General features: G+C 44.3%; 6 protein-coding genes across 6 annotated transcripts; 2 read left to right on the top strand and 4 right to left on the bottom strand.

Annotated features, from left to right (window-relative positions):
- Window positions 1-1315: 1315 nt before the first annotated feature.
- LAJ45_10826 (uncharacterized protein) lies at window positions 1316-2237 on the bottom strand (the record flags this gene model as incomplete). Its single annotated transcript, XM_046120341.1, has 3 exons — window positions 1316-1740; window positions 1806-1990; window positions 2059-2237. The coding sequence occupies 3 exons, from the start codon at window positions 2235-2237 to the stop codon at window positions 1316-1318; spliced, it is 789 nt and encodes a 262-aa protein (XP_045966466.1).
- Window positions 2238-6040: 3803 nt separating this feature from the next.
- LAJ45_10825 (uncharacterized protein) lies at window positions 6041-6338 on the bottom strand (the record flags this gene model as incomplete). The annotated part of the gene is made up of 2 exons (XM_046120340.1): window positions 6041-6160; window positions 6222-6338. The coding sequence occupies 2 exons, from the start codon at window positions 6336-6338 to the stop codon at window positions 6041-6043; spliced, it is 237 nt and encodes a 78-aa protein (XP_045966465.1).
- Window positions 6339-6552: 214 nt separating this feature from the next.
- LAJ45_10824 (uncharacterized protein) lies at window positions 6553-8880 on the bottom strand (the record flags this gene model as incomplete). The annotated part of the gene is made up of 11 exons (XM_046120339.1): window positions 6553-6558; window positions 6613-6753; window positions 6844-7478; window positions 7537-7635; window positions 7697-8003; window positions 8077-8106; window positions 8203-8227; window positions 8284-8445; window positions 8511-8695; window positions 8747-8809; window positions 8872-8880. 11 exons carry the CDS (start codon window positions 8878-8880, stop codon window positions 6553-6555), a joined length of 1662 nt encoding a protein of 553 aa, XP_045966464.1.
- Window positions 8881-12988: 4108 nt separating this feature from the next.
- LAJ45_10823 (uncharacterized protein) lies at window positions 12989-14921 on the top strand (the record flags this gene model as incomplete). The annotated part of the gene is made up of 11 exons (XM_046120338.1): window positions 12989-13153; window positions 13223-13379; window positions 13447-13502; window positions 13551-13661; window positions 13726-13767; window positions 13824-13827; window positions 13886-14304; window positions 14372-14559; window positions 14612-14652; window positions 14733-14744; window positions 14797-14921. 11 exons carry the CDS (start codon window positions 12989-12991, stop codon window positions 14919-14921), a joined length of 1320 nt encoding a protein of 439 aa, XP_045966463.1.
- Window positions 14922-16517: 1596 nt separating this feature from the next.
- LAJ45_10822 (uncharacterized protein) lies at window positions 16518-19287 on the bottom strand (the record flags this gene model as incomplete). The annotated part of the gene is made up of 9 exons (XM_046120337.1): window positions 16518-16600; window positions 16670-16798; window positions 16864-17550; window positions 17610-17738; window positions 17801-17937; window positions 17989-18152; window positions 18209-18385; window positions 18443-18803; window positions 18860-19287. The coding sequence occupies 9 exons, from the start codon at window positions 19285-19287 to the stop codon at window positions 16518-16520; spliced, it is 2295 nt and encodes a 764-aa protein (XP_045966462.1).
- Window positions 19288-20406: 1119 nt separating this feature from the next.
- LAJ45_10821 (uncharacterized protein) lies at window positions 20407-22790 on the top strand (the record flags this gene model as incomplete). Its single annotated transcript, XM_046120336.1, has 10 exons — window positions 20407-20578; window positions 20636-20673; window positions 20790-20951; window positions 21007-21235; window positions 21302-21510; window positions 21563-21664; window positions 21726-21794; window positions 21847-21952; window positions 22012-22625; window positions 22689-22790. 10 exons carry the CDS (start codon window positions 20407-20409, stop codon window positions 22788-22790), a joined length of 1803 nt encoding a protein of 600 aa, XP_045966461.1.
- Between the last annotated feature and the right edge of the window lie 1731 nt (window positions 22791-24521).

Here is a 24521-nt window from a genome sequence, read left to right as displayed (position 1 = left end):
CTCTTCTCGTTTGGCCACCAACGCGAAAACTGATTATATATGTGTCTAGTGCAGGCTACTCCAATAGACCGAATTCGCGAAGTCAATCCAACCAGCTATGTACGTGCATAAATATCTAAATCATGGCAATGGACTTATGGATTGAGCCTACTCGCGCGTTCATTTGGTCCCGTCGAGCCTTATGGTTGTATTATAACATTATAACGATATATTATCCGACGGTAGACACCAAATAACTCACCTAAAAAAAAAAAAAAAAAAACACCAAATAACTCAGCCCAATATGCATAGGTCCAGTCCCCAGCAAGAGTTTACTTGTGTCACTTCTCAAAGGGTTAGATTATCAAAGCCACTTAGAGAGCTCAATGCCCAAGCCTTACACAACGAACCCAGGCCTCAATCCGACCAGGTACTCAAAGGCAAGATCTAAACACTTGAGGCCCCACAAACACAAAACAGAAATCCTACGGGTGGCACTTTCCATGCATTCTCTGCCGTGTAGGGTTAGGGTTGCCCTTGGCACCGTACGCTGGCTCGAACAGCCATCCCAGCCTTGGTTCCCGCACATGCATTCATCCAATGGACACTTCCAGGGCAGTGCTATAAGTTGACATGTCACCTGCATTTGGACGATCATCTGTTCTAATTATATCTAGTAGTGACAACCACGAGGAAGTGCAATTGGGTACGACTCAGCTGATCGGGGCATCGGGAAATGTTCGTACATAGAGTACATACACTTTTCCTATTAAGCCTCCCCATTTCAATTGATCACGTCTACAGCTTTTGGTGTCAATACTTGGATCGAGACCCATGGCGTAATAAAATCCCCTACCGTTACCATTGAGGAAGTATGTACTCCAGTTGAGACTGCATGAAATCAATAGTCCGGGCGGCCCATACCGTACGTACGCTTTCTGCACATCTTGATGTACTACTAGTATTTCGCTGACGTTTTTGAACTGGGCCATTATTGCATACACCCAAAACCATGAGCTTGGCGTATTTTTGTATGGCATGCAATATCAGTCGCGTCCACAAACGTCAGAGAAATACGAGTACATTCGGAGTTATATGCATCTTTACCGCGGGATGTGCCGGTTGGCTGCGGAAGGAATTTTCCAGATGGACTGTAATATCTTGACTGAGGAATTGCATATATTCAATTCGACACGATACAATTCAATCACTAACTACAAAATAAAAAGAAAAAAGGAATGTAAACACCGAAACCCCGGGGGAAAAGGAAAGAAATATAGGGAATATGAACCCCCCGCATAATCATCAGACATATCATCGCATCATTATACCCGCTCTACAAGAACTGCATAACCATCAACCCGGCCACAAGGGGTAGCCCAACGGTCATCTCCCAGTTGGAGATTCCACTCTTGCCAGCAGCATTCACTGTTTGCTGGGCCACGACTGCGGCATCAGCTGGGGTTCCGGAGGCATTGACGTCGACGGCCGTGCCCGTGGGTACAGGGGAGGTAACGAAGCCAGAGGCACCATCAGTAAAGACAGGTGAATCGATAGCAGCGGGAGAGTCGGTAGCGGTAGGTGCATCAGTGGCAGCGGGTGCATCAGTGGCAGCAGGAGCATCAGTAGCAGCAGGAGCATCCGTGGCAGCAGGAGCATCCGTGGCAGCAGGTTCATCAGTGGCAGCAGGTGCATCAGTAGCATCAATAGCCTGCTCAGCTGTAGCATCCCCAGAAGCAGAAGAGGCCGCCTCTTCGGTAACTGTAAGAAAAGAAATATCAGAACAACGATTCAGAATGTGGATGGAGTAGATCAGAATTTCCCACCGTTAGCCTTCATCTGTGCACAAGTGTTTGCAAATCTCGAAACAGCAACAGCGAACTGGGTGATATCCGTTTCCACACAGCTATTCTTCATGCATTCGTACGAGGCTTCGTACTCTCCCATCACGGTAGAATTGGTGACATCAGGCTCTGGGGTAGCGCATAGGCACTCTAAGTCCACTGTGTCACTAGAGTATCAAACTAGGTCAGCATATTATGGGAGTGTTTAGGGCGATATAAGGGAACCAAAGATTACCCGCAAGCACTGCTGGTCTCATAGTAAGACACAAGCCACTCCCAGCATATAACCGTGCATTCGGGGAGGTCACCCACATATGCCTCTGCATTGGGGTAAGTATCGCAATCCTCTTGGGCGGTGGTGAGACCAAAGAGCGAGAGTGCTGTAACAGCAGAGATGAGTGTGGAGTATCTCATGTTGGTGATTTCAATTGTTGTTTGAAAGTGCTAGCGTGTTGTGATGTTGTGATATCTGATGGTGATTTAGCTTTGATTTTGTGGGGGGAGGAATGGAGCTATTTATCTATTTCTCCAAGGTGGGGTGCTAATGATAAATGATAGATACCTACGATACTCACCTCCCGATTCTAATGCAGACGATCTACATACTCTGGAGTAGGCACAATTGCCCACCATTAGAAAAGAAAAGAAAAAAATATTGCACTTCTGAACAAGACACGCAAAACGCACCTCAAGGCAGTTGAGTGATAGGCCCAATGCCCAGCCTTTCAAGCGTTATTTGCTTTTCCGATGACGATTAGTGCGGACGAGAGGAGCCAGTACGTACGCACGCTCTACGGCTGAGAAACGAGAGGCAGACTGGGCTAGGTAGGTATTAAGCCCAACCTCTGTTGACGATAAACACGATTCTTGTACCCTGCCAGCTGTTTTCTTCATCAAAATACGTACGTACGTACGTACTGCGAGCCTCTACTGTACGGACGAATACGAGGTGGAAAATCCGCTGATGTTGATAGGCTTGGCTTAACACAAAGCATTAAGTACTCTTTGAACGTCACCCATCGACCTATGTACATACGTATGTACCTACTCGCACGGGCGCCGAAGAAAACTGTGGTGGGTGACGATCATTCTGGTAGCCTATTAGTGCTATTTTGCAATTGTCTTTTTTGTTTGGGCGGCTTCATTCCAACACGAGGCATGTGTGTAGAGTACCTAGAGTACCTACTCCAAGAAGTACATACATACCTTCAAATCGAGAGGCGATGCGAATGCATATGTGTATGTATGTACCCCACCAATCAACCTCTCTGCATGCATACATGTATGTACTTTGTCTCATCTGCATTATCCGACCTTCTAAGAACCGCCTACTCTAATAAAGTACCAACCGGGCTGGCGGTTTAAGCGAAGGAAGCTTATAATTTGCTGCAAGAGTGACGATTCATGAATCAGGCTGCCAACCCCCTAGAACTGGAAGTATCGCCGGCCGAACCGGTCAAACATCAAAAGACAGGAAAGTCTTTTATTCAAGCTCAAAGATCGAACTGATTGCTGAGGTGTTACTCGCGTCCTCCATTCTATGCAGCGGCAGAGTACTTTGCTCAACGTGGGGAAGGAGTACCTATGTGGTACGGTTTCCTGGATTAGTCTTCCTGGGCAAGAATTGAATCGTCGATAGTCTTCTCATACTAGCTAACAGATCTATGTAGAAAACAAGGTACTGACATAAGTAATCAACTACATACGATGGTTTTCACCAATCAATGATGCTTCACTGAGGCTTTCGGGGGAGATTCCATTTACAGCTTAATTATCAACTATTCGAGTCCCGAACCGGGCATATGGGGTAATAGATTGGGAAATCCTGCTTTTGAGGTTAGATATGCCCCTACGGTACTAGTAGCGGTGCCAAGGTGGAAACATATGGAACCTAACCCTAACCCTCAGGAGCAGGATGATTTGGCAGGGGGAAAGTGCAACATATTCAGACGTTCTGAGGGCTGAAAACATAAAGATTCCGTTGCAAATACCTGGCGACTGGGCGGACGGGGCTCCCTATCTTGGTTCTAAATAGAATAATACGTAACACCTCTTTCGAGAATATGCAAGCCTACATGTAGGCAGAACGTTTAACTGGCAAATGCCACGAACGAACCGTGGAAAGTTCATCTTGTGTTTGGATTCCCCGCGGTTGGCTTGGAATAATCCCAGGCCAATACAGAGAAGGTTTTATGAGTCTAGTGCTAGACTACTGACCTAGGTATATCGATCTCAACAGAACATCAAAGATTGAACGATGAGCAGCTATGTGCAGCATCAAGAACCGAGTTTTTCATCAAGCTCACCACGGAGAATAATGAGTCCCGATTGCAAGGGTATCACTTGCGACCTCATGCGACTGGAATCAACTGCGTATTGCCGCACATACATAGGTAGTTAACTTTCTGAATTAGTCTTCCCCCACATGCACACAGATCGACGGCCGAGAGCGAGGTACCTAGTTACTTTTAAGTAACTGAGGTTAATGAGGACTGTCTTCACAGCTTAACACTGCATGGGAGCTCCCCGATAGGTTTTGTAGGGTTTCACTCTGAAACGTCACTCTTTGGAGGTTATTGGATTAGATCTCCGACAGGTGCCCAGCCCTAGAAAGCTGCGCATGCCCATAACCCCATTGCATGCATGCAAGAGAATTTTATTGCTAAACCCTCACTTAGAAATTACAATCGTTTGACTAGAATGCGTGACGGTAGACAAGTAGCCATAGCCAAAATTGAATTCGTGATTGGTAGCTTAAGCCAATCACTCTATATCTAGCAACTCTTTACTCAAGATATTTCTCAATCTCAATGTGAATATTCATATATGGATATATTATATTATGTTTTTATGGGGGTTATTGGAGTCAAATACGATATCTCTCGGCCGGCAGTATTGACAAAGCCTTATAAGTAATATATGGCATATATGGCAGGAACTCAAACCGATTCCCGCTCGATCGTCCGTAGAAAGCCTCCTACTCGACGATGAATCTCAAAGTATCCATCAGAGTACGGCCGGGTACGTACCGACAGCTCAAAAGCCAACAAAACCACAGCATTGGGCCTTATGCCAAAAGCCATGTTTTAAGTTGACCATGTCATGAAACCTGCCTAGAGATATTCAACCATGATTGCTTGGGTTTTGGTGCTAGTGTTGCCTCCCTCGTTGACATGTATCTTACCAATTGAAGCACTGTATCTAAGTAGAATATTCTGGGTTACTCTTCTTTGACTGTGCCTAGCTAGGCCTAGACACAGAGGGCCCACACATTTGGGACTGGGTGAATCTAGAGATTTTGGTCTACAGTTAATCTAACCTCTCCATTTCCTTGTTTGATCCGTGGGGTCGATCTATCCCATTAGTGGCAAAATGTGAAAGGTTGGCACCCAAGCAGTTGATTGGAGACCGGCAGTTGGGAACCCTAACCCCCCCCCCCCCCCCACACTCAGAGCCTAAGATCAAAACAGAAGCAAATAAAGATTTCAGTGTACAGAGAGTCCCGGGCCCGGAATTGATCATATTGACTACATAGTAAACCTTTGACGAAGTATCATAAGCATATCATGAGGTTTTAAGGCTGGTTTTCACCGCCGGAGTATATTTTACCAGCAGCAGTACCTACTGAGCGGCTGTAAAAACATCTGAAAGGTTCATGGTGCTTTTCTATGTACATATTCGAGAGCTGGCTTCGAATACAGGTATACCGCAAATCCCGCGGAAACGAAAACTCGAGGCGTTTGAAATATCAAAAGTCTTCCTACCCGAACTCCGGCCCGTACTCAGACTTTGAAACTTACATGAAAGACCCCCGAGGATTCACTTCACAAACTAGAAATTGCCAAACGTTCATATTAGGGCTATAAGCTGTCTATGCCTCATCTTCCGAACATTATACCCACCTCCAATTAAACCCTAACCCCAAATATCAGCCGCAGAAAAGTGTATGTAACGGGAGGGACACCTATTGGGGCAGCATTGATTGGGCCATCATTTTCGCTTAAAAAAAAAAAGAAAAAAGACAAACCGGGCTTATTCGAAATGTATCATTATTCGCCCAAGGACTATGGGGAGTACGGGCCCGCCCCTTATGCATGTGCAGAATTGTAGAACCTAGCTAGGACTTGGTTAAAGTATCAGAATACGGGCAAAGCCTTACAAGCCCAAACTACATGTATGTATGTAGCCACACACGGAAGCTAGAGTACTATATCCTCTCAGCCTCTAAGAATGGAAGTATACTCTGTCGGGATGAGCCTCATGATGAAGGTATTGCAATGAGTTCCGATTGTAGAGGTCTGACTCGCGTCCTCCATTTCGTGTGCAACAGCAACTGACTGATAGCTTCTAGATTAGTATTCGTGGCAGACAGCAAGGCAGCTAGAAAGAAATGCTCACCAGTGGGCAATGATTGGTCGGAGACTTCCATTTACGGTTACCGCGAACAGCTACCAGACACCGATGCACCGAGGCACGATCATTGGATATCACTCGCACCGCAGCTGCAACCCGCATTTGAATACGTTCATTTATTTTAGCCCCTCTAGAGCTCTAGAGCAAGTATTGAAAAGTATGAATTAAACAAAAACAAAAAAAAGTATTGAAAAGTTATGTGCAATCTGCAGAAAATATCCACATGGAAAGAAAAACTACACAAGAAAAAGCAGAAAATAACTGCAAGCTACAGAAACCAACTCCAAGAACTCATGAATGAATTGTCAATCAACTCCTAGAACTACCTACTATCCCAGTATAGCCCTACCTCACCTCCTTCATCTCCCCCCCAGACCTTACAACTATCATTGCATCCCGCAACAGCTTCTCCAAGATCTCTTCCAAGTCCTGCCGGTCCTGAGGCCAGCACCTGGATCTTGCCCACACACTCGTCACGGAAGGCCATGACAATGTCCTTACAGCTGGGGTGGTGGTCCTGTAGCCAACTTGTAACATCATGCTCTGGTGTTTTAGCCTCCGTTGATATATTTACTCCCAATGTCTCTTTATCCTTTGGATCACAGACCTCTTTGGAAGCAGTGGGGGTTGAGGGAGCAGGTGAAGTGGAGGATGCGGAGGGGACTTCCCCGTCGCGAGTGACAAATACTCGAATATGGAGATCAACACCAGGGGTCTCTGTAGCTTGCCTTCGAAGCTCTAGGAGCTCATTCTGGAGCCACCTCAAGTTCTCGGCACGGCGCAGAATCCAGACAAAGTCAATGATACGCTTCTCATCCGATGCAGATGTAGAGGCAATGATTGTCTGGGCTAGGGGCAGAGTAAATGATGCTCCGGTCCCTCCTGCAATGAGTTGATAGTTTGATGCACTTTGATCAATGACCGATGTGCCATAAGGACCACAGACAATCGTCGGCAGAGGGTACTCTGTATCTGGCTCGATGCAGAGATCCGCAAGACGTTTAGTTTGGCCCTTGAGCACACGGATGATGTAGAGTTGGTCTTGGGTCTTTGCACCTGGTGTGGGGGTATTGGATGTAGTGAATGGGTGGGATTCGAGAAAGCTAAGGGTGGGAAAAGTGAGGAAAAAATGTTGGCCCGCTTTCCAAGTGATGTTGCTTTTTACACGGAGGACGAGAACGTCGATTCCATCAGTATCGTGGTGGCGGGAGATAGTTCCATCAAATGCATGTAGACCAAATGCTGCGTATCTGTCAGAAAACTCTCTATAGTATATGTACTTTTCTGGGTGTTTACAAACCGCCGCTTGTGCCAGATGTCCAGTTCATGTGAATTAAAAACATTCGAACGTATCTAACACATCTATCAAAGAACACGATGGCGATACCGGCAATAATCCCTTCATCACAATAGATTGTTAGTATAATACTCCTAAGCCTATGATAATAAGAGATACTCACATTCTTTCATATCTGGCCAATGGCCCCAACAAGCTCCCAGGAACAAAACCGCCACAACCTCATGGCTCTTCCTGAAGAACTCATATCCCGTCCACTTTTGCACCGTTCTAAACGAATGCAAAAACAAGAATGTCAACAACGCAGTAGCTCCAACTCCGTACTTCCAGTACCGCTTCGCCCAGGTTGTCTTATACTTGGTCGGCTGTGGTTGGTACATAATGCCCAGCTCGATTGACCACAGGACCGTGTGTACCCAAGTCATGATGAAAATGAACCTCCCAATCCACCGATGTAGGAAGTTGAAGTGCTGGTATGACACCCCTGTGATCAACGAAAAGATGTTGTCTCTCGAAGATAGGATAAAAACAAGTGGTACAAACGCAAAAGCAAGACATCCCGTACGATCTCCGCTAAACTCGAGGAATCCGATTCGTCGGCCGGGAGGTTTAGTAGGGTTCACCCACACCTCATAGGAAATCCCGATAAAGGTGAAGAGGGTACAATACAGTGTTAGGAGTACCACCATCATTGCTTGAAAACGAGTAACATGTGAGAAGAGCCCCCACAGTGATTGGGGGAGTAAATACTTTCTGAAGAATGCAGAAAGTACGCCGTGGATACTTCGTCCACCGGAAGCAGTTTTCTTTCCTTCTTCATCTTTCTGAGATAGTTTCTTGCGATGACGGCCTGAAATATTGATTACACCTGCCACAACAACGATTGATGCAATGAAACCCCAGGTGATAAACCTAACATCTTCCATAAGCTTCTCTTTCAACTAGCTGTCATTTGATCACTCTGCCAGGCTACTCACATTCCCAAGATATGGCTGTTGTGCTGTTGGTAATAATGATCCCAATAGTCACAATTGTCTTTCCCTTCGCAAATACCCATCCCCATATTTCCGTATGGTTTTGCTCTTGGACCTTCCCAGTATCCATTTGTTGGTACGGATGTGGCATGAGCATGCTCTCGTTTGATTACTGCTAGTTTCTCCATCTTGATGAATCGTGTCCTGATAGTAGGTGCGTGTCTTTAGTGAAGACAAACTGGACCAGAGACAGGACGAAGAACAGCTTTCATAGAGTTTAGAACAGATTGGTTTTTTTCTTTCTATGAGCGGGGCAGAGAAATTATTAACTCCCTCGTGATTTTGTGAGCGGGTTTGTACTTACGGGATACATAATCAACTCATCGGAAACATGCTCAATTTGGTCCTTCTAACCGCACATGACAAATTGCATGATCAACTAAATGACCAACCTAGTGGCCAGATATATTATTACGAGGATTTCTCAAAAGAATATAACACATCCAGAGTCAGCCCACATAAATAATTGCCTTTTCACTATGATAAATCCTCGAGATATGGGCTTCTTGATAATGAAGTTCGAGGTATTATCTCTTTGCAATGTCGCCAAGCCAGCGAACCAGGTAGATAAACATGCTCAATCCCGCTCATTCCAGCCTTTCCAAGGGGGTAGAATGCACCATCAAATAAATCTGTCCATACAGGTGTACGCTACCCCTGCTACCAAGAGAAAAGGTTCTGCAGTGTAATAAAGTATGTTCGGCCCGAAGGCGGTATGAGTGTCGTTTCCCAAGAACCTTATTTGTCGTCCCGCATCCGCGGAGCTCGCTCCGAAATCCCAACGGAGCTTATTTAGATCGGTCCTACCAAATAAAGATACAGGTAGTCCGTGATAAATTTGGCACCGATGCCAAAGAGATCCCAGGAATCAATTAATGAATTAAACAAAAAAAAAAAAATATCTCAGGAATCATACAATATCACTCGGAAATTAATCCTAGTAAAACCCCAACTACCCCTTACATCTAGCGACGGAATAGGCCCGACTGGCCAGCTGGCTTATAGACTCTAGCTATATCTAGATTTGTTTTCCTCTCACCCATATTTCTCGATCCCAATTGTGGACTCGGGATTAGGGACAGAAATGACTTTCAAAACATCTTTCTTACTCTTTAACTGATTCTAGTCCTGACTTCTAAGATATAGGAAACAAAAATCTGCCAGTGCTAGTAATTTGATCGCTGATCTGTGTTGAGTATACAAATCGAATTTTGCCCCCTAATCGTCGTTCCAACAGGGATCTCGAGATAAGTCCTATCGCTCTTACCGGGATTCGGGTCAACGTCTTGTAACCTTAACTTAATGTTCCCACTACTTGTAGATCTAGATCTATAGAGACATCTCGATCGACCTTCTGGACAATGGATCATGAGGCCAGATACAATGTCACATAACACCACCTAAGAAATATACTTGTGTCAGGTATTCTTCATGTAGCAGAACCACCATCATCTTTATCATGTATGTTTTTTGCTCCTAGAAATCGAAATAGTTTTATTCCTATACCTAGAGAGATTATTCTGGACGTATATGTATATATGCGTATGCTTATGTAGGGGAAATGAGGCTCTCATGTAGTTTTGGAAGAGAGAGTGAGAAATTCTGGGGCGAAAAACGTTTTGCAACTGGTTAGTGAACTCAGCTGATACATAGGCCTTCACAATATCATATACATCTGCATTGATTGAATACCAGGGCCTCGGTCATACCATGTTACTTCATAACAATTCTACAATACGAAAAACGAGCAATTAATTAAGCGACTCCAATTGGACCATTTCATACACACCACTGGCTCGGTGCGGAGGAATTAACAGCATCTGCATGGCAAAAAATTCCAATGATCGTGAACTATTTACCTTGGCGCACCACCCAACAAGAACGAAATCACTCTTATTACATTGTATACTAGAAGTTTCCAGTATGGTAACAATATACTTTACGCGTTGAGACTTTCTGGTGATAGACAATTGCAAATTATAAATACTCGGAGAAGTTGAGCTTGTTTCATCTGGTAGTGAGCTAGCCACAAACTCTCTACGCTATCCCTATTAAGCTGAAGTTCGAATGGGGGTAATCAATATACCGCCATAACTCGAAAAATTGGCTAGCTTCCAGAGATCAAAATTACTTGTGTGGGAAACTTCTGATGCAGATCGATGCCATTCAACCAACCACTCGAGCGATAATCCCTGGCCGGAGATAGCCAATTTTTCGAATTTTGGCGGTATTGCGGGTTGTTAAAAATAACCGGAAATTTGCGTTGCAACTAAAATCTGTATGGGAATGCAACTTCAACGTCACTTTACACCAGAACCATAAGAGGAATAGGACAAGAGATTGAAGTTCTGTGATTCTTTATAGTTATATTATCTAGAATTTTAATACGGGGCCAAGGGTGGTACTTTCAAAATTTGGTTGTTGTAGGCCATTTGCTTGGTTGCGAGGTTATTTTTGACAATCCACTATATTTACTTATTTGTTAATAGATCGGCATTGCACGGACCGTGGGGGCAACGAATAACCGAAGGTTCGTCTGTGAGACCCTCACAAAGCAATTATGAGATGCCCAAATCGCTAAACAAAGGGATTGATATCTGGTAATATGGTATGTATAACGGTCCAGTTTACAAATGCCAGGAATTCGGAAACTACATACGCGTGTTAAGAAAGGCATTGTAAACCGCTGAATTGCGCTCATATACCTATTATTCACTATAGATCTTTTTGCGGGGCCTAAAATTCTCTTAATGCTTAATCTCGCCTTTCTAACTACATCTAGATATAGAGGTTAATATAACGTTGCGCATGGGAAATTCCGGCCAGGGTCCATGTTACACGAATACATGTATCTACATGTACCTAGTCTTTTGGCACATCCAACTTTTTATCTTCAGACTCACTCCCCAAGACATTGTCTTATGTCTTTCTGGCAGACTATTGGCCGCATAAGTTTCTCCAACTTCAGGATGCACTGAAAGTCTCTAATGCAAGTTACACATATATACAAGTATTTGATGAAATGCATGTTTTTGATAGGTTGAATTCATGATTGCATGTGTGGTGGTATTCTATCATAACGCCAGCTACAGCGCCTCGCCCCTATTTCTCCATGAGATATATCGATACCTAATCCTTGAACATATATATACATGTATGTATTAGAGTAGGTACTGTATAATGAAAGCCACATCTCGCAAATAATTGCGCACAATTATTAGTCAATTAATCTTAACAAAGCCAGTGGTAGATATCCCAAGGCATAGGTTGTCAGCGATCATGTCATATATCACATACATACACTTTACAGCCGTCTATTTATGTGTACCTATCCATGGATCATGGGTCTACAAAAGTCTCACTCTCAACATCACAATACAGTCGTCCACAGGGTGAGGACGAACACTGGGTGAAGACGAACCAGGGTTCTCAATATGGCAAGAAACAGCCAAGCTGCCCAAGTGATCTTTCTATTTGTCCAAAAATCCTTGTTCGTCTACACCCAGTGTTCGTCCTCACCCTGTGGACGACTGTACTGGTAATTACCATTGGGGAATTTCGACCACACTCCCGGTAACGAGGCGGGTTGCGATAAGACAACGACACAAGACTCAGTCACGTGTCAAGTTCATGTCCGTGCTTGTAGAGATTCATAGATAATCACTGTTGCAATGGCGGACCATCGGATAGAATACACATGTCTACAATAACCAGGATCTGCCTCAACTCGACGGGTCGGAAAATGTTACGGGACAAGACAGCCCCGGGAATTTTGAGTGATCTTTCTTCCCACAAGTGTTTGCTTCATCCCTTTATGGGGGAACCTTCTTCTCCCTCGTTCTCGCGCGCCTTTCATCACCCGGGCTGAATGCGGTTTAATCTATGGATCAGATCTGAAGGCCCTACCTAGTACGATTGGGACTGCACCCTCGAATAATTAACATCCAGAGATACATGTACTTACCTACTTTCTTCTCGAGCTTGTTCAACTACAGTACACTTACGCGGCCCTGCAACATCTCATAGGTCTAAATCTGACTAGGATACACTCTAAGTAGGCTCTTCCCTCAACTTTGGAAGCTCCTGAAGCACTATAGCAAGATCTCGAGAGTTATGGAGCTGACCTTGTTACCTCAGTTCTCATGCAATAGGGCGAGACTAATCCGACAAAGTTCATCACTCGCTCAAACAAACTCTAAAAACGGAAGGGTCTTGAGGTATATAATCATGCCTATTCTTTTGTACCACCCAAGGGCAAGGGGGTTAACGGTCTTGTCAAAGGATAGCTTTCCTAAGAATGAAGGGGCTTTAAAAGCTGACATTCTCCACCATTATAGCGCGCTCTATAATAACAAGCTCCACCTTCTTGAACCCACACGCAGATTGCTCTAGGTCCAGCGATACCTCTGCCCACCGCCGACATGTCTTCCAATATTAACACTACAGGCTTGCCTACTGCAAAATCTACGGAAGCAGGCTACACCTCCACAGCGGATCAAGATGACGTCCGCCTAAGTGAGATGGGATATAGCTCTGAGTTAGGTCGCAAATTCTCATTACTCTCGATATTGTCTGTTGGGTTTAGCGTAGGTACACACTCTCTCGCTACTATACCAATTTATTTGTCTGACGGATTTTTTTGCGGCATCTCTTAGATCTCTAACAGCTGGTGGGCTGTTACCGGAGCTCTTGTAACCGGTATTATGAATGGTGGAGCAGCGATATACATCTATGGGACGATCCTTGTTGCGCTGGTTCATGTTGCTATTGGGGCGAGTCTTGGAGAGCTAGCTAGTGCCTATCCTAACGCTGGTATTTCGCCTAATCCACTTACTTTTTCTATTACTCAATTCAGCTATTGATCACGAATACTTAATAGGTGGACAGTACTATTGGGTAATCATGTTAGCGCCCAGAAGTTACAAACGATTTTTGGTACGTATCTATCGGATTTAAAGATATTTTATACTGAGACTCTCCAAGTCATACTTCACAGGTGTTGTCTCCTGGGCTGGCGCAATGATCACCGGTGCATCAGTATCGCTGGTAGTTGGACAAGGCGTAGTCGGCATAATAATTCTTTGTAGACCAGAGGTATCTATATATACACAAATACGCTCCCCTTTTCCACTGTAAACAAACACTTACCGCCTTCGAGATAACCTACCATCCCTGGATGGCTGTCATCGGCTATCAAATGGTCAATATGCTCGTTTTCTTCCTCAATTGCTATTCTCGGATACTCCCTAATCTCAGCAAGGCGAGCTTCTATATATCACTCTTCTCCTTCTTCGTAATTACCCTAAGTATCCTCATAGCCTCTCCACAAAAGGCATCCGTCGATTCTGTTTTCCGTGGATTCAGCAATTTCTCCGGATGGGATTCTAACGCGATCTGCTTCTTCACTGGTTTATTGGGGGTAAACTGGGGTTTCTCTTGTTTGGACGCCTGTACACATATGGCCGAGGAGCTTCCCAAGCCCGATAGAAATGTGCCGAAAGCAATACTGGGTACAGTAGCAATTGGGTTTGTGACCAGCTGGGTGTATAGTATTGCGATTTTATTTTCGATACAGGACCTTGACGCTGTCATTGCAACCCCGACCTTTGTGCCCAATTTAGAGCTCTTCAGGCAGGCTTTGAGGGGAAGTATAGCTGGAACGATTGTATTAGAGGTTCTCGTTCTACTAACTGGTATCGGATGCTTAATGAGCATCCACACATGGCAATGCCGTTTGGTAAATAACTACCTACCTATTATATTCTCGGAAGTCAGCCCACCTCGTTTCTAACTCGAATGTACAGATGTGGAGTTTTTCGCGCGACAACGGCTTCCCCTTCTCCTCCTACCTTTCTCGTGTCGCTCCTGCCCCATACAATGTCCCCCTCTGGGCACACATATTCTCTACATTTTGGATAGCCGTCCTCGGATTTCTATATCTCATCTCCACCAGCGCTTTTGGATCCCTCGTCACCGGCTGTATATTGATGCAGTACGTATCCTACTCAATACCGGTCGTACTTCTGATGCTACAGAACCGAAAGCTTTCAAATCCCGGTCCATTTCGGCTTGGAAGATGGGGGTGGTTAGCGAACGGGATACTGGTTGGATGGGCGTTATTTACGCTCGTATTTTATAACTTTCCGTTTGTGATGCCTGTCACAGGTGGGAATATGAGTACGTATCCTTCTCCCTTCTTTGGAGTATGCTCTGACGAATTTGCTGGTAGATTATGTTTCTGTGGTTATGGCGATTATATTTGTGTATGCAATTGCGTATTGGGTTTTGTGGGGCAAGGAAACCTTCACGGGGGTCAAGAGAATTGAGGACAATATTACCGCTACGAGAAGTTAATTCAATGAGAATCAACCCTAGACAAGGTAGCCTCCTGTTCTCGCGTAATGCTTTGGTTGGCGTTGGTTTATTATTGATTCATAACTTATTTTCACTTCCTCACCTCTTATACTATATAATGGTACTATAATATATATAATAACATAGCTATACGAAAGACTCGGCGTTATCTGAAATATGATGGAGGCTCTGCAATAATGAGTGTGGTTATATCGAACTGCCTATTATTATATCCTACTATTTATGCTTTATAATTAGTGGAGTAGTGGTGGAAAGTTATTAAAATAACCCCACGCGCCTAGCTCAGAACTAGAACCCTTAACTCCATAACTCCCTCTATTCTTACCCTTTAAAAAGGCGAGCTGAACCATGAAACTACAAATTTGTATATAGCATGATTAGTTCTAGTCCTGGAATACTTTACATCCTGCGATACTGCCGATTGTACAACGATCCACTGCTTCACACACTGTAAACCAGCCCAAAGCACATAACCCCCATATCCAAAAGGAAAGATAAATAAAACCTTGTAAGATGATCCGGCAAATAGCGAAGTACCGATCTCTATGACATGCTTACGTGGCTTAGTATAAAACGGAGCTGTACCGGGGTGTACACGTTAAATACCGAGAGGCCTTGATCAAGGATGGTTGATTTTGTATAGAAACCGCCCATAGCAACCAAAGCCAACCAATCAGTTTGGGCCTTGGTTGCTTACATTGTATGGGGGGAAAAAGTACGAAGACACTTCATATATCTTCACTAAAATTACAAAAAATTAACAAAATGATAGCCCTTTCTCTGACCATCACCTTAATCGCAATTCTGGGCCTTCAAACATGTTTTCGTGGAAAAAAGCATCGGTGGAAAAGAGGGGATGGAGGTTGCGTTGCAAAAACTAGCACACACAATTCAAATACCCTCTTGGCCGCCAAGTGTCATTTTTATTTGCATCAGCCAATAGTAGGCCCCCGCTGGCCCTCACAGCCCAAAAGGGGTTCTCAGTACTTACCCTTAACCCCCGGTACATATATAAAGATCAGAAACTTCCATCTGGATGCCTATAAGAATTCCAAGATGTCTAAAGGATGTCTCTACTAGGGTGAGGAAGGTCTCATTGGACTAACATTAGCCGAAACTTGAAACCTTCGGATCAATGATTTAATATTTGTGTAGTAAAATATGAAATGAATCAAGGATCTATGGTCGAAACTACATACTCAATCCTAATCCAGCCTTGATAAATATATACATGACTTATATAAGAACTAATGCAGGACGGACCCGTCCAGCTATCGCCTCGTTCCTACCTCCAACTATTAACCATGACACTACCGCTCATACTTCTTCAGTGAACATTCTTATTCTAAACCACCTCTAGTTAATTCATTTGATTAAACCATTACCTCCCAATAACTCACCCCTCTCAATACGCCGACTCCGCACAGAAACTTATGACCAATAACAAAAAAATCCACCCCAAAAGAAAAACTAAAACGAGTGATACCGTATGATAAAATATCTCCAAAATCCTTGATCCCCCCCAAAAAAAGAACTATATAGGTCGTAGCTATGCCGACATATGGAGGTTTGGAATCACGATAAATTACTCCCCCTCCGCGCGCTCTTGAATGAGAATGCCGAAAAAGTCGAACTACGCCTCGGTGATTTCGGTAGTTCTTTATGGCACGGCCTAGATGTTAGTAACCGTCTCTCATTCTTGCGTTAGACATATATGAATAGCTTACCATCCATTCTTAACTGATCTCCATGTCTCTCACGTTCCTTCATATCAGTCATCAAGGCTCTGGTGATCCGTTCCCGTGTGATCCGTAATTTTTCTAATTCATGATATTGATTCATGAACCGTAGTTTTTCTAAAATGGAATAGTGTTAGCTCACACCAAGAGGCTATCTGATATCTAATTTGCATAAAACTTACCACCCTTAGACTCGAAGATTATATTAAAATAAGACAATTTAATCTTCTTCCCTTTTGGCAGGTGCTCCTCACCCAGTGCGATACTCATATCATCAACCATCCCCTCACCCTTAGCTTCTAGAACTTTTGCAGAAAAGTCACCACCTTTGATCACTGTCTCGATAACGAGTTTCTTGCAGCAGACATCGCTTTCTAACTCCGGAAGTCTTTTAGATTTTCCGCCCCCACCAGGATGTAGGTTTTTACTGCAACAGCTTGTGTTGGAGAAGCTAATAGTATCATCGAGGACAAATGTTATAAATACGCGCCGCTTATCGCTGGAACTGGTATCATTGAGACATGCAAAAAATCTCGAACTTTCCACCTTTTTGACCTCAAACACCGTTGTTCCATCTTGCTGTCGGTGGGTGGTGGTGGTGGTTGATAATGCAACACTTGGTGCCGCAGACCACGAGGACATCGATTGAGTCTGTGTAGTTGTTGGAGAGAGTGAAGCTTCTGTTGAAGGTGTATTCCCTTCTGGGTCAAGACGAGGGCGTGGCTTTTCGAGCCAGAGTTGTATGAGACCTGAGGTAAATTCGCGGGAGCTTCGCGTTAACGCGGGTTCTTGGTATCTGATGCCCTTGAAATGGGAGCTGATGAATCTGGCGTTGGCGTCTAGAAACGCGTGCTGGAATGCAAAGAGGTCTTTCATACTCATTTCAGTAAATATTTGTATCTTTTGCAACCTTGGCGGAAGAAATTACCTTTGTGATTACTGAAGGTGAAAGACTTCGCCTCTAAGGGCTGGTATAGAATTATGTTCCAACATCCCTCTTGAGGGTGAAACATGTAAAGTGGCCGCATATGCCATATGTTCTTATCTATTATGTACTCTAATAATAAGTTAGCATAAGTACCGGATCCCCACCCACTGGCAGGCAAATTGAAATATTACCTTTGATTATATCCTTCACTACATTTCCTCTACGACTAGTACTACGTACTCTCTCTACACACCTCAGACTACCACCTCCTTGTCGGAACACTAAAAATGTGATGGGTTGTGTCTGGTAATGAGCTCCCGAGAGTTGTCTAGCATGTCGTTAATAAATGGTTAAATATATGCCGGCGAGGGAGACACACATATTAAGTATAAGGTCTTCGCCATAACCTTCCATGGTGGTATCAGGCTCAACTAGAGGTTCTACCAAAGGTGAGAACTCGTGTGGATCAAGCGAGTGAATTGAGTCCATGCTAGGGATCTGTAGTCCCTTTATTTTCATATCATTAAAGACCTCTTTAATCTCCTAATTTGAAAGTCAGTATATTCATAGTTTATTGGTAAAAATGGATTCGGTCATACGTTCTCCAATTTTCGACAAAGCTTATGTAGCAGTGAATCTTTGTCCGTTAAAGCTAATTTCTGTAGCTCTGGATGCCCATTGAAGGATGTCACAATCCACTTCGCTTTTCTTAGCCACAAGTACTGAGTCGGCGTCAGTTTCGCCATATCGGTAGCGTCATCAACAGTATGTCTTCCCTAAATCGAAGTCACTAATTGTTCTTTATCACCTCTTGCTACCGGAACAATACCTACCTTCTCGAGCCATATCACAGCACTTTTCGTCAGTTCGCCCACCGTCACATCCGTCAACTCGGACACAGTATCCTCTCCATCGTCTCTCATTTGATTTTTGAACCTAATGTCCAAACTGTCCGTAGTAATCTCGAGGGCTGGCGGCGGCGGCGGCGGCGGCGGTGGTACCGCGCGTGGGCGTCTTTCAAGTGGCTCTACTGGCATTGACGGCCCAGGTTGGCAGTTGAATCGTTGCAATAACTCCCTCATATCATCGAAACCCTCTTCCATGCGGGTTCCAACCTTCAAAACTTCCTTCTTAACATCCAGCACCTCGCCTGTGAGGTTTTGGATGCTTTCCCGGATATCTGTCATAACCTTTCTGCTCCCCAAAGTCAACATCACTTTAACAACGAAGCTAGGAATATAAATGCCTACATTTTGAAGGGTTCTAGCACAAAATTAATGATCGTAACATGATACCTGCATCTCTCTAAAAGCTCCTGTACCTCGCCTTTCGCATTAAACCAATAGCTCATCCGCCTTTCTAAGCCTGCCCTCTCCCCAACCGGATACTGTCTCAAACGTGCCTGAATCGTCTCTAACGTCGCTCTGAAATCCAGCGTAATTTCTCGCAACGATTGCCATGTCGTTTCATCGTTCCGGTGCCGGAAAGATTCGGTTTTAGCTGTTGTATTGCGATCTCGTATGGCGCTCATAAGACTGTTCAAACCATCACGGAGAGCACGGGCGGACGCTGCGAAATCTTTGTGAGAGCTGGAAGCATTATTAATTTCGCCGCAGGCTTTGATGATACTGTCGCAGAGGTTTACGCCAGCTATAAAATCACCAAAGCCGAAAGACATGATGTTGGCCAGGATGGATTAATTCTTCGGGAAAATGCCAGAGCTAGCAGGGCAGACCTTCCTCCGATCCTCCCTTACTTGCTTCCCTACTTCCTTCCTTTAGTGATTGCCGATGGCGGGGAGTTAAGTAATGAGAATTAGAGAGGTTTCGCGGGGGCGTATTGTGTCACTTTGTACGTATGTAGCCAATGTACTCGGTCTGTGAACAGTCTGGCGCATGTATGTGTGCAAATGCGCAAGAGATAAAGGGAATGGATGTATGATAGAGCCCTGTACATATATGCTTCAAGATAGCAAAGCGACTACCAGGGGCTTCGCCTCATCCCTTTACGGATATAACTGATGGATAGATATCAAAATCTGGTGCCGGTATGTAGTTGGTGACATTGACCTGGGAGAAAAGGAAGTAGGTAGTAAGAATTCGTTACAAGGAGGGTGTTACATTGAGTGAACTTGTACTCTATGTTTGTATGGCTGTAACCTACACATATCCGGAGGAAAAAGCAATCAGTTGGTTCTCGTCTAATCACTCCGGACTGGAATAAAATCACACCCCTCTTCTTCCCCACCCCTCCCCAAACATCTAGGTTCTAGAAAGAGAAATTATATAAAACCACTATTGAGGTGCCTGTTTTTGAGGCTGAAAATAAATATTGGGTGTACCGAGTCTTAGAGCTCGAGATACAATAAGAAAATATACAAGACGGAATTAGCCATCCCGCATTGCCCTTGCGAAATGAGTATGATTGAATTCTGTAAGCGAGAACGTTTACTCTACTTGCCAGTTAACACTCTCTCCAAACACAGAAGCACAGCATTTTACCAAAACGATCGACTCCATCCTGCTTGGCTCACACAATTCGGGAAAAAACGTGAGGCAATAATAGATGGGAGGGAAAACGACGCTCACCCGATAGATAGATACATGGTACTCTACTCCACAATTATCAAGGCGGCTGTGTATGTCTGAAAGATTGTTGTGCATGTGTCACACCCAGTATTGTGTAACCCAACATCAAACCAACTCCTGGCAAATGTAGAGTACAACTAGTGCCGGCCCGCCCCAATTAATAGAGTAAGAACCCTCCCAAAGTACGGTTCAAAAATCAAAGACACACCATGTCGCAGTCACGACACATCTGGGAGCTCGAGCTTGAACCTCTTGACCAAGAAGATAGAGAGATTTTGGAGGAAGCGGAGAAGGATCCTAATGCCGTCACCACAAGTACTACGATTGCCCAGAAGCTAGGGCTATTTTCGACGTGTTGTATGATTATCAATAGGATCATTGGTAAGTCACTTGTACATACATAACAATTTGAGGGAATGATGTTGACTGTGAATTCAGGGACCGGTATCTTTTCAACACCGGCTACCATATTAAAGGTAAGGGATATTATAAACTTCCAAGAACCTAGCCAACAATTTGAAGGTTTTTGGTTTTCTGAAAGCCCCTGGGTAGAATCGGGTCCTCTATGACTCCATGCTAACCTTGATTCAAGGCCACCGGAAGCCCTGGCGCCTCGCTCCTCCTATGGGCCGCTGGAGCGTTTGTTAGTTTTGCCGGCCTCATGGTCTACATGGAATTCGGTCTTTCCATCCCACGGTATACACAAGATGGGCAATCCAAAGCCGTTCCACGTTCCGGTGGTGAGAAGAATTACGTAAATCTCCCAGGCATTTATTTATTCTTCTACTATCCAACTAAACACTTCCCAGCTTGAATACGTTTTCCGCCGTCCCCGTTACTTAGTCACTTGTGTATATGGTGTTCTGTTTATTGTACTGGGAAACACCTCAGGAAATGCAATCTCTTTCGGCCAGCATGCTCTCCGCGCCAGAGGCGTCTCAGAGGAGGAAATCGATAACTGCGAATGGCAGATCAAGGGGATCGCTATAGCAGCAATCACGGGAGCTTGCCTGCTACATGGATCTTGGAGAGCAGGCGGTATATACGTGAATAATTTATTCGCGACCATAAAGTGTCTAATACTTGTGGTATTCATCATTGCAGGAGCTGTACACAGTGGGAAGGGAGGGAATCGAAACACTCATAACCTAGACCTTGACTGTTCCTTTGTGAACAGTTCAGAGAATGCGACGGCGATGTCAAAGTGCCCACAAAATCGAGACATGCAAGATCATCAATGGCAGATGTACGGGTTTTCACAGTCCTTCTTGTTGGTTATATTTGCCTATGGCGGGTTTGAGAACGCGAATTATGTGAGTAGATAACCAACCTTGCTCGTTTCCGATGGCTAATGCTAGGCAATAGATTCTTAGCGAGATAGACAGACCAAAACGTACCTATAAGTTAGCTTCAATTTTGTCATTGGGCCTGGTTACCTTCCTGTATATGCTCGTCAACATAATATATGTGAGAATCGCTTAATCTCAGCTCACTCAGGTTTTAAGAGATTCTAATAGACAAACAACAGTTTCTGGTTATACCAAGAGAGGAATTCTTAAACGAGAATACTCAGTTAGCGCTGGAATTCTTCAAGACGGTATACAATATTCTTTGAGATGGGAGCAGGCGGGAGGCTAACGCGGTGATAGATTGTCGGTAGCAAGCATTCCGCACATGTTGATGCTGCGATAGCCTCGTTCATTGCCTTCTCTAGCTTTGGCAATATCATTGTAGTAACTTTTGTTGGCTCCAGAGGTTAGTGGGGTAGAGAGGATGTGTGAATATCTTTTAAATTTGTGCTGACACTCTACTAGTCAAACAAGAGATAGCCAAAGAAGGTGTCCTCCCCTTTTCCCGTCTCATTGCCAGCGACATGCAAACCCCTTTCAGCTGGTTTCGAAATGCGATCTTCCGCTCTTCTGATGACTACAAATCCGAGAACACCCCTGTTGCGGCCCTCTTTCTCCATTGGATATTCTCTTTCATCCTCGTTATCGCCCCCGGAACCACGGATGCTTATCTTTTCCTCCTTCTCCTCCACTCATATGCCCTCCATGTCTGTGCCGGCTTCTTACTAGCCATAGGAATGCTTTACCTCTATTTTCAAAAGAATTCGACATGGCGCCAGGAAAGCGGTTTCAAGCCTCTTGGGGGATGGATTTGGGCACTTTTATATGCAGTTGTAAATGCGTTCTTGATATGTGTTGCGTGGCTCCCACCACCAAGCAGGTTCAAGACGTTGATACTGGACCAAATCAAATACAATGTCTACCCAATAGTAGTTTTTGCTCTTATAGGGTTTGGCGTGCTGTATTGGGTGGGATTTGCGCATCTGTATCCAAGGTACTCGAAGAGGGTCTTGGACGTTAAGAGATACCCAATCATTAGGGATGGAGTGCAGATTTATGAGGCCGTATTTTTTAACTGGGTATTCCACACCTCCTTTCATCCCAAGCCAGCGATAGTTTACTGACATGCAATGATTGATCAGGTGACGTCGGATTTGGATATAGATGATGATGATGTGGAAAGTCATGAGGGGGATCCAGGTTTCAATATGCAGATGAAGACGAGATCTCGAACTAATGAATGATATGACCTAATGTAATTTTGTTAGCCACTCTACATGTTGTTGTTTATGTGGCACTTATTTCTTGTACATATACGTAATACATTTATTGATTCTCTATCAATTTGAGAAAAAGAGAAAGTGAGGCGCCCTCGACCCGCGATTTCGAGCTTTTAGAAAGGCGAATGAAGTAGGTAAGTTCCTAGGATACTGGAACAACCTGTCACTCGTATGCCATGCGAATGAAAACTTTTGAGCTTGTCTCGAACCCGACCCATTCAGGCTTAGTGTTACAAGTCTTGATAAATCGGCAACGACAAAGCCGTTGGGTGAATTTGAAATGCCAAGTTGCTTGTAGGTACATACGTACTAGCTATTGAACATCAAGCTATCAGCCTTGTCGCACGTGCATCACAGATTCACAGTGTTGGCGTAAGTTAGAGCCCATCAGCTTTTAGATTACACCGCAAATATGCTTTTGTGCAACGGTGTAACACTGTGTCACGGCGAATATTTGTTGACTCACATAGCGGAACGCTCATACGCCGGTTTTCCTGTCAGCCTTGCCGTTGACTATCGGGGGAACAGATTTGAAATGGAGTAACATGGTATGATTTATGAGTATGGACATACATAATCTATTGACATTCCTTCGATCTTGGCTAAGTTAGGTACGTTTCGACGCCAAATATTAGATGTGATGATGTGCACCCACACAATTTTTGGTTCTGTCGCACGTTGCGTTGTGGAAGTCACTGGGCCCAGGCATGTACTGCGTACGTATTGTACACACCCAAACATGATACGGTATAAGGATACTACGCGGATAATCATTGCAACACTAGCTACGCGGACGGGTGTTCTAGAAAAACACTTGGGCAAATAAGCTCACATTTATGATAAATTATACTAGCTCGTTATATAGTGCCGGCGTCAGGTCCGTAAGTCACGCCCCAGGTATAGTGACTATATGACACCCATCTGACTCTCATGTGCTCATCTTGGTTAAATACTAGCTGTGCTCCCTAATCATTTTATCGATCACGGATAGCTAGGCATCTTGGCTAACTCGTTTACGTAGAGTGCTCTTGAGATATAGTGATTTCTCTATTCGTAAAAGCGCAGTTTTATTTGAGATTGTGTTGAAGGGACGCGCGCGAATATAGCGCCCCTGGATATGAATCGTTCCCCTGATCGTATAGTTTGTGTAAGGACTTGAAAAATTTGTCCTACCATAGATACATCTACGACGTTTCTTAATTGCATGATTCATGCCAACTATGTATATAAATTCTGATAACCCAGCACGGCGGCAGACAAGAGTACAAGAGGAACATGATGCATCATGAGCTTAGAAACATGGACTGCCTTAAAAGCCACATGAATAGACCCAATGTTGGCCTTCGTGATCGGGATCTCCCTTCCCAAATATAAACTACAATATGCACGTATCTCCCCTCCTGTTGCTCTGAATAGATATCTATATGCTTACTTATCCCTATCTATACTTAGCCGTTCAGTGGAGTGTTGTGAAATAGCTAGGCGCACAGGGCCAGCACTTTATAACACGAACCCGATTCGACTCAAAGTGGCACCAATAATAAAGGCTGAATTTCAAAACCTGTGAAGCATATCATTGTGCTTTATTATCTAATTTTGCTCTTCGTCGAGTTGCCCTAGTTTCACCACCACTTACGCCTGCCTCGCTTATAATTTCTACTGAAGGCCACTTCTTTTGAAGATTTGGATTCTGAT

Source organism: Morchella importuna (assembly GCF_003444635.1).
Source record: "Morchella importuna strain M04M26 chromosome Unknown Morimp01GS051, whole genome shotgun sequence".
Classification (NCBI taxonomy): domain Eukaryota; kingdom Fungi; phylum Ascomycota; class Pezizomycetes; order Pezizales; family Morchellaceae; genus Morchella; species Morchella importuna.
The sequence above is the reverse complement of the archived record's forward strand: the minus strand, read 5'-3'. Positions and strand labels throughout refer to the sequence as shown.